Source organism: Octodon degus, unplaced genomic scaffold, assembly GCF_000260255.1.
Source record: "Octodon degus isolate 3935 unplaced genomic scaffold, OctDeg1.0 scaffold00184, whole genome shotgun sequence".
Classification (NCBI taxonomy): domain Eukaryota; kingdom Metazoa; phylum Chordata; class Mammalia; order Rodentia; family Octodontidae; genus Octodon; species Octodon degus.
In genome coordinates, this window is record NW_004524760.1 from 1691408 (window position 1) to 1701621 (window position 10214).

Genomic DNA, 10214 nt, shown 5'->3' on the forward strand with positions numbered 1-10214 from the left:
ATTATGGAAAACAGTGTGGAAGTTCTTAGAATTTAAAAATAGCATATCATATGATCTCGCTACTATATCTGTCTGTCTGATTTCTATCTAGATAGATAGATAGATAGATAGATAGATAGATAGATAGATAGATAGAATTGGAGCACCTTCCTGATGCCAAGAGCCTGGGCGCTGTTTTCAGAAGTGAGAATCCAATGGAAGTGGTATCATAGGATCACAGAGTAAGATAGGGCAAAGGTCTGGTCTCAAAACTCCCAGGCTGTGAGGACCAAGTGAGTCCCCAGGAATGAAGCATGGCTTCTGAGGGGATTACAGGAGTGTGCCACCATGCCTGGTTTCAGTGGCCATCATCAGTTACATGATATTTCCAACACATCATTCCCATGGCCTCAGCAGCAGTGACTTACTGAGAGGGAAGAAAGGAGAGTGCAAACTTTACTGCTATTCTTGAAAGTGCCACTCAAAACCCTGCTATCAGAGGACGTGACCCCACCTGCTTTGTGCAGAAATGCCAACTTGCCCACTAGGCCTGCCTTTACTTGGGGATGGATACAACCAGATCTATATAGACAGCCTAATTTATTTTCTTTTCCCCAGTGAGGTCTGAAGCTAGTGCCTAGGATGCTGGGTAAATGTGAAGACATTCTCTGATGGGACTGAAACTCTTGGACATAAACTGCATTTGAAATGGTTCTGGAAGAACAAGGGCCTTCCAGCTCTTGAGACTGTTTACTGTGTTCAGCACATTTCTTTAGCAGCTCTAATACTGCCCAGACACACCAAGGGCTTATTTTTTGAATGGATGAATTAATTTAGAAAGTAATAAAAAAAACCCCAAGTATTCTTTAAATTATAAACACCGGGCTGGTGAGATGGCTCAGTGGTCTAAAGCACCTACTTAGAACAAGTTGAGCAAAGCATAGGGACCGCGGTTCAATCCCCCAGCACCACATGTCAGCCAGCGCCGCCCCCTGGTGGGCTGAGCTGGCCACACACACACACACACACACACACACACACACACATAAATTAAAAAAAAAAAAAAAGATTATAAACACCATTAAATCCAGTGATCGGTGATGCCTTCCTTCTTCAGCTCAACCATTCAAGATGCTCATGCCAGATATGATATAACCACTGCAGATTAATAGGCCTCTTGATAAAAGTATGCCTGCTGCACAAACTTAGTGCCTTTATGAGTGCAATGGCCCTTCCTTCCAGCCAGTTCATCAGGAGATAGCGGATGTAATGGTCAAGGCCACAGCCTGGAACTTTGGACTGTGGGAGTTCAAATCCTATCTCTGCTATATGTTAAGCAGCCCTGTGCAGGTCAATTAGCATCTGTGATCTTTGCTTTTCCCCCTGTCATATGGGAATGTAGTATATTAGCTTCACAGTATGTAGGGAGGGACAATAAATGATATAGTTGATATAGGTAATGGGATCAGAATACTGCCTGATGCAGAGGCAAGCAATATTACTGCTCCATTCCCACCTCTAATTCCTTTGGCATTAATACATCCATGCTAAGAAGCAAATTGGGGTCCTAGAAAGAACTGAGCTCCAAGAAGTCCTGGGTTCAAATACTGCCTTTCTCTCTTACCTCCAACGAGTTGTCCAAACTCTGATTGATTGTACCTAGCCATGTTTGTAAGGATGCTGGGTAACACACGTAATGCACTTGGTTCACAGAAGCATCCTTTCCTCCTAAAATGTCATCTGCCCTTGCTCTAACTAGACCCCTCAGGCATCCACTCAGTGTTAGTGGATGGTGTGGTTGAGAGGGGAGGCTTCCTCTAAACCAGTTTTTCAGGCAACTCCTGGGAAGACAGGCGTGCCTGAGTAACTAAGGCGAAAAGGTGCCCCAAGCTTACATTTGGTGAAATCCCATTAGGAATGCTATTTCATTTGAGGTGCTTATGACATTTCACTTCCATTTTATTCTAAGTATTTGGCCCTGCAGCCCAACTAATTCAAGTGGGAAAAGAACCCTGTCAAATGTAAGCCTCTGTGACCTCTCTCAGGGGCACAAAAGTTCTTTTTCTGGATTTTGAGAACCAAAGTTCAGTTTGAGAAGCAATCCATACACATTTCATTTTTAGCTATTTTTTTTCCTGTAAATCTCATTGAAAAGTTAAAAACACTATAAGTCATTTTAATTTACAGAATGGGGGAAATTCTTGAAGCACAGATTAATTTGACCAGAAATCTGAAATCCTTGGGAATCTGGGTTAACTATTAGCCTTGTTTGTCAAGTCTGCATAAGGTTTCTAAGATGAAATGAACCATTTCATGGTCATCAAATCTTTGCTATGTGCAGATTTTTGCTGACCAAGGAAAGCTGCCTCTTGCGGTGTTTCTGAAGCGCAGTACTAGGTAAAAGAATTGCAGTCAGGGCCGGCCACGTTCAAGGACAAGCTCTCTGAGGCCTCCTTGATTGGAGGCTGACTTAGGATCATCTCGTCCTGTCGTCAACACAACAGCGCATAAGCAGCAGAGAGTACACAGAACAACCAGGCATATTTTCAGAGTATTCAGCCAAGGAAAGAGAGAGGTAGGTTATTATTTCATCCTTATCACTGAAGTCCAAGGTAACACAGACTTGTTGATTGATTCCATGGTAAATGACCAACCACTCACCCTGCCAGAAACATCCAAGGGTTAGTTGAAGAGGTGCCAACCAAGCAGCGTGCAAGGTCATGATCCAACCTCAGTGTGATCACAGGGGCTGAAAATGGGAAAACAGGATGATTCAAGGCTGGCTGTGCTTGCTGCTGTCACAGAAAGGGAGAGAAATATACTCTGCAAATTTGGCAATAAGCTTAAACACGTATCAGCAACTATAATTCCAAAGTGAAAGCTGAATTTCTTTATTATTTTCTTCCTTCAAATAACAGAGAGATGGGCTGGTGAGATAGCTCAGTGGACTAAGTGACAGCTTAGGCAAGCGCAGGAACCCAGTTTCATCCCGGGCACAACATGCTGTGCCATCCCACTCCCGGGTGCGCTGAGCTGGCCACTGAGTCTGGGCGTGCTGAGCTGGTGAGCGAGTCTGGGCATGGTGGCACACACCTGTAATTCTGGGGCTGGGGAGGCTAAACACAGGAGGATCACTACAAGTCTGAGTTGTATTGTGAGACCCTTTACCAAATACATTAAGGAAGAAAAAAAAAAGGCAAAAAAACAGAGAGGACTCACATATCAAATGACATTTTAAAAAATTAATTATTCATCTGGTACAGACTCTTGCTATGCAGCTCAGACTCATAGTGATCTTCCTATCTCAGCCTTCCCAGTGTTGGGATTATAGGCATGCACCACCACGCTGTTTCGGGGCCAGCATGGCATGGTACTGGGGATTGAACTTGGGGCCTGGAACTTGCCAGGCAGTCCCTTAGACCACTGAGCTATCTCCCCAGCCTCACATGATATATTTCTGGACATGCTAGGAGCACGACAGGAGGGTGTTACCTATAATCAATCTGAGGTGCGCTTTGTTTTAATACTTTGTGGTCTAGCCTTCTATGTGCATGTAGACTGCTGCTGCTAAGGAATGAAAAGCAAAAATATAAAAGAACAGTTTATTTTAAAAACTAAAAAAAAATAGTCCTTAGGAAAATGATGATGACACTGATATTCAATTAATGTGCTGAGTTCATCTCCTCTAATTCTCTGAGGTTGAAAAACCAGCTGTCCCAGTCTCACTAGTGGGGAAACTGAGGTTTAGAGATGTTAACATTAAGTGCCCATATCTTCATAGAAGTTAAATGGCAGAGCCAAGAAATTTAGCCCAGCTCCTAAAATATACTCTTTCCAAAATACACTCTTTCCACCACTTTCCAAAATACACTCTTAAATTCTGCATATTCTTGTCTTGCTAAATCCAGACCTGATTTTACTTCTCCTCTTCCTCTGCCTCAGGGTGAACATGCCAAAATCCAGTCACCAAATCTTCAGAGTTTCATGCCCAAATGCTAGCTTGGCGTATCCACCTGTGGGCCAGATATCTCCAACTACATAGCTCTCTAAGGCCTCGTGTTCAATGTTTCCAAAAGGTCAAATCATTTTCTCATCCCTCTCCAGCTTCTGAAAACCAGCTCCTCTGGGAATTCTGTTTTCATTTTTGTATTATGTTTTTTGATGGTATGTCTCCGCTCTCAGTTGTTAAAAACAGCTCTTTAGAAATTCTCTCACTGTCCTTCTCATCCAGTCCACGCTCAGACTCCAAGTTCTCATCACTGTGCCCCCCACCCTAGCGCTGCAGATAGAGTCGCCCCTTACTTTTTACCTTCCTTTCCCCATTGGTTTTCTGAATATTTTCCAACTGTAGATTTCTATCCATCTCTTCTCATTCAGACAGCATCCTACACTCAAAAACCATCACTATCTCCCTTGGCAAATTCCCAAAATTATAAAGTGACCACACTTGCTATTGGATGCTTCCCCAAGGTACCCACAATTTTATATCCACAAATGCCCCAGCAAGTGCTCACCATGCCTTGGTCAAATCAAATGAGCATCTTCTCCAGGAACACTTTTCCAACTCAGAATGTTTCCTTATATGACTGCCCAGCCTAAACTGCTCTGCAGCCATCAGAGCATCTATGCTGTGACCATCTTCTACTGCCCATGGCAAATGACAACTCTGATGTGCCGTAATCCTTTGCACCTGAATCTTAAGTCTGGAAACCATGAAAGCCGCTTTCAGAACCACACTGGGTTTTATAACTAATTCTACACTTGCCTTATTTTTCCTCTAGAGTAAGCTCTGTGTTGTTCCATCTCTCAGTCTCTCCTGGAACTTTGTACATTGTGGGTGTTTGGTGTCAGTTTGTTAAATGGCACAGAACCAGTACATTCTTCAGACAGTGATTTGGAAATGTGTACAAAGGGAAGTCAGCTATCCACCAACACTACAGGGCCAAAAAGCCTAAGCCACTGGGAGGCCAACTTTCCCCCAAAGGAATAAAAACAAAGAAGTGGAGAAACACTTGAATTTGACATTTGAATCATGAATTTACCAGTTTGACTTACAAATTGCTCATTCTTTTTAAAAACAAAACAAAACAAAACCAGAAGGCTGCTCCCCCTTGGCATGCATCTGCCTGTCCTCTCTCTAGACAGAGAATAATGGGGAGCAAAACCAAAAGATAAGGCTTCAAGGGCACATTAGCAGTAGTCCTTTGGACATTATTCTTACTGCAAGTGTGACTGATGAACGAGATTTAATCTAGTGAAGTATAAAAATTTTTTGTGTGTGGTGCTGGAGATGGAATCCAGGGCCTTATATATGCTAATCAAGTCCTCTACCACTAAGCTATACTCCCCGTCAAGCTTTAATGAGTTTTTTTTTAGGGGGAAAAAAAAGTCTGAAACTGGGTTTCTGGAATCCTGGATTACAAGCCAAATCAATTTTCCCTGGCTTCAAAGTCCTCATCTGTACAAAGAGAAAACTGCATTAGGTAGCTTGAGTCTCTTTCAGTTCAAAACTGCATCATTCTTAGAACATCTTACTAGGAACAAGGAACATGAGCAGAAAGGCAACTTTAGCTTGACAGAGACGGGGAGGTAAAGTGTGAGCACATCAGTCTCTCTGCTCCAGCTCTTTTTTTTTTTTTTTTTTGGTGGGACCGGGGATTGAACTCAGGCCCTTGAGTGTGCCAGGCAAGCGCTTATTCTACTGAGCCATCTCCCCGGCCCCCACTGCTCCAGCTCTTGACCTCCTGATGAAAGGTCCTGGATGAGTGGCATAAACTGGTCTCAGGAGCATTCTTGCATATCTGCAATCATCACATCCTTCTGGGTGCCCGCAAATCTAGGGAGAATCTTTGGCACTAATAAGCTCTTTGCAGGCATATGGGATCTTCACCAACATATCAAAGCCCGTAATGAACGTAATTTGGAGGCCTGGCTTGAGATCTTGTCTTCTTGCTACCTGCCTGACTACACATCATACTGAGAACAGTCAAACTTTTATTTTCCCATAAGAGTCTTCACATGTCACAATTCTGGTGCTTCCCAACAGCTACCTGCATGGCCAAGGATCAACATTTATTGCAACCCTGTAACAGTCAAAAATGTTGAAAACTGGGGCTGGGGAGATGGCTCAGTGGAATAAGCGCTTCCCTGGCAAGTGCAAGGGCCTGAGTTCAATACCCGGTTCCGCAAAAAAAAAAAAAGAAAAGAAAATGGTGAAAACTGAAATAGAGACATTTATGAGAGTCCCATAACTCATAGAATATCTGTGCAGTAGAACAGCATGCCACAGCTAAAAAGAAGAGGGTAGATTTTATAAGCCCTGACAATGAAGAATGGATATTGTGGTTTTTTGTTTTTTTTTTCCTTTGCAGAATGCAGGCCTGGCGTGGAACCCTTCAGCAGAACTCCCTGCAAAGAGGCTAGAGCAAAACCCACCCAGCCGATTCAGGAGCAGAACATCTTGCCAGAGTGACACAAAGTGTTCAACTCTAACGGGTGCAGCAGAAAAAAGTGGAGCACAGCAGCCAGACCCCAGCCAGATCCAAGCAACACCCACCTGGAGGAATCGGAACTTCATAGATCCGGACCTGGTGCTAAGGTAATAACTCTATCTAAGCTCTACACCAAAGGTCAGAAGACAGTGGTATACAAAATGACAAAAAGAAGGAACAAAATGCAGTCTCAGGCCCCGAGTCTACCCAGTACAACTGCAAAAGACACTAGCACTGAGGAGACTGGAAATCATACACCAGATATCTCTGAAATAATAGCGTTGACAGTAAAGAATCAACTGCAGAAAGGTATAGAAGAAATCAGATCAGAAATAATTTCTGAACTAAAAAATGTAGTGACAACTATAATCAAAGAAGTACTAAGTGCTTCTAAAGAATACACTGATAAAAAAGTAGAGCAGAATATAAAAATGATGGAACCCCTGAATAAGCAATTTAGGAAAGAAATAGAATGTATGAAACAGGTTCAAAGTGATATACAAAAAATTAAAACCTCAATCACAAGATGGCAAAACTGTTTGAGTGAAAGTGAAAATAAACTTTCTGACCTTAAAGACACCATTGCAGCTAGTGAAAAAGTAAGAAAAGATCTCTTAAAAACAACTAGGATGCAGGGAAAAATAATTCAATACCTGCCAGATGATGCAAAGATGAACAATGTAAGACTAATAGGCATCAATGAGAAGGAAGGAGTCAATACATATGGTATAAAAAGAATATGGGCAGAAGTAATAGCAAAAAACTTCCCAAATATGGGGCAACAATCTGACATTCACTAACCGAAGCATATAGAACTCCAAATAACATCAAACCAATTAAAACCACACTCAGACATATAATAATCAAGATCCCAGAAATTCAGCACAGGAACAGTATACTAAAAGCCACTAAAGAAAAGAAACAGATCACATATAAAGGAAAACCCATCAGAATAATGGCAGATTTTTCTTCACAAACCATCAAGTCAAGAAGAGCACGGAGCAAAGTACTTCAAGTCTTGCAAGAAAACAAATTCCAACCCAGACTGATATATCTGGCAAAACTCCCTTTCAAGTACAATGGAGAAGTGAAATACTTCCATGACAAAGAACAACTAAAGAATTTCATGATGACAAAGCCAAGCCTACACAGACTACTAAATGATGTTCTAGAGAGGGAGCAAATTGATCACAGCCCCATGAATGAGAATGGAAAGAACCCACCAAATAGGGCAAAACAATTACACACAGGAGAATAAGAGGTATACAATAGTAGTCTTTCAGTTATTCTTTTGTGTTCAGCAGCAAAATATTTCCATCAGCACACTCTACAAATGGACTTCTCTTCCACCCTATGGGTCATGATTCCACCTGAGTCTATAGGATGGGTTTCAAAGAAATAGCTGTAGCTCAGTCCCACAAGTGACGCCTGGCCACCAGTAACTGTCATGGTTATTATGCATGTCCACAACACAGTAGAACTTTGTGTGATATCCTATCCTCAAACTGTTAGAAGTGCTGGTCATTTATTTGCCATTCCAGTATTTATCTTATGTTTTACTCTTAGTACTTCTTTGCTATCATGAAAACTTTTTCTTAGTTCAATTGTTTGGAAACATTTAATTTTTGGCCTGGGGAGATGGTTCAGTGGAATAAGCGCTTCCCTGGCAAGCGCAAGGGCCTGAGTTCAATCCCCGGTTCCGCCAAAAAATAAGTAAATAAATAAATAAAAATAAAAGAATAAAAGAGCTCTGTGTTCCTCACAAAGAGTTATAGCTGTGAAGCTACCTGTATTAGTAAATTAAATTTGCATGAGTATGTGTACCATGGTCAAGAATTCTTAGAAATGTCTTACCAAGACACGATTGTCATATTCCTTAGCACAACTGCACCTATCTTTCACATGGTTATTTCCTAAGAATTTGCTAAACCAACTTATACTGTAGGACCAGAAGTTACCAGAAAAAGAGATTTAGGTTGCACTATTGGGGGAAGCTTTCAAATGTGTAAGGGTGCTTTTCAAAGTAGCAGAATTGGGGCCAGGGAGATGGCTCAGTAGAATAAGCACTTCCCCGGCAAGTTCAAGGGCCTGAGTTGAATCCTTGGTTCCACCAAAAAAAATAAATAAAATAAAAATTAAAAAAAAAACAAACCAAAGTAGCAGGATTGCATTTTTCCAAAGTTGCAATGAGTAGCATGTGTTCTTTTTGTGGAATTTATAGGTGTAATGGTGGGCATGCATATGGGCAACCTGAAAAGCCCAGTGCCTTTCAGTTAAAGTGAGGACCAATCAGATATAAAATACTTGGGCACACAAGAACAAACCAAAGCTTGTTGTACAACTTCAAAAAGTGTTACTACAAGAAGGCATCCCTGGAGTCCTCACATACCCCGACTCCTTGCCACTCACAATGGGATTGTAGACCAGTAGCCCTGGTACCCCTATAACAGGAGAACTTCTTGGAAATGCAGAATTTCAAGGCCTATCCCAGACCTACTGAAAGAGGATACTCTTCCTAACAAGACTCCCATGATTCCTGTCACACAGAAGTCTGAAAAGAACTCCCTAGTTCATTTTGAGTCATTCACGAATTGGGCAAGTACTGCCCAAACCATGCCACTAATGGGTAGAAATTTTGGAGCCCACAGGGTGAGTGTGCTTTCGATAGGGGCAGCCCCTGCGGTGTCATGCACCAACATTGCTGATCCTTGATTCTGGCCCCTCGGGTTCAATTCCCTCACAACAGAGGCAGTGAATTAGAAATCTGCCTTGGGAGGCCAATTCCAAGGGGTATGAAGAACAAACAAGAGGAACAGAAAAGGAAGCCTTCCTACCCCTACCCCTACCCCCCATCAGCTTGCACTTTCCTATCTGCAGCTCTAATGGGGGGGGGGAGCAAAGAGGAGAGGAATGCCGAGGCAGTCTACTCAGATGTTCACCAAGGGAGGGGGGCTGCACCTGCGGGTCGGCCAGGTATTCAGGTGGGAACCTCCAGGTCAAGAGAAAGAGGAATGAGGGTTTGTGTGCAGCTATGCAAGCTTCTAGAGAAATGTAGGTTCTCAGGTGTCGACAGGTGGACAAGCAAATAGGAGGGGCACCAGAAAGCCCAAGGACGGACGGCCATCGGACAGGCGGACTGACAGAGACACAGACACGGCCCAAGGCCAAACTCACAGCTGCGCGATGCCCGCCTTGCGCACCGCCGAGGAAATGGCTTTGACCGCGGTGCAGAGCGAGTTGAGCAGCTGGGTCAGCTCGCCAGTGCCGCGAGCCTTCCTGCCCTCCTCCATGACGAAGCGGGTCAGGGTGCTGATATCTGTGTCGAAGGGCGCTTGATCCGCCATGCTGGGCCGGTCTGCAGGTGCAGAGCTGCAGGTGCAGGGGTGCAGGTGCCGGCGAGAGATGTGGGCTGAGAGTGAGCGCCGCCGGTGCGGGCAACAAGTGAGGGCGACAGGTGCGGGACTGCAGGAAGACTCCCTCCGCAGAGTTTGCAGCGGCCGCTGAGTTCCTGCGGGGAGCGTCCCAGGGGAGCCTATAGTGCCAGGTCCCCGCGCCCCGCCCCCGGGAACTCCAGCGCTCCGCCTACTCCGTTCTTACAGCGAAGTCTGAGGTCCGGGATCCTGCTTGTGCGCTCCTTCCTCCACTCCAGCACTCCCCCCCCCCCCCGCCCCGTACAGCCACCTAGGTTGTCTGTCACACCTCAACTCAGGCTGGGGTCGGTCACCAGAGCTTCCTGCACCTGAT

The 10214-nt window shown here is 44.0% G+C and overlaps 1 protein-coding gene across 2 annotated transcripts in view; it reads right to left on the reverse strand.

Annotated features, from left to right (window-relative positions):
• Fbp1 (fructose-bisphosphatase 1) overlaps window positions 1-10004 on the reverse strand; it is a 34438-nt gene extending 24434 nt beyond the window's left edge. Inside the window, exons 1-2 of one of the 2 annotated variants that reach the window (XM_023703977.1) lie at window positions 4494-4744; window positions 2641-2728 (exon numbers count right to left, since the gene is read on the reverse strand). In XM_023703977.1, the coding sequence (XP_023559745.1) occupies window positions 2641-2654 (14 nt within the window). In that variant the 5' untranslated portion in view covers window positions 2655-2728; window positions 4494-4744. Of the gene's footprint in view, window positions 1-2640; window positions 2729-4493; window positions 4745-9644 lie in introns of those variants that run through there. The other variant, XM_004643794.3, reaches the window with a different exon arrangement.
• Between the last annotated feature and the right edge of the window lie 210 nt (window positions 10005-10214).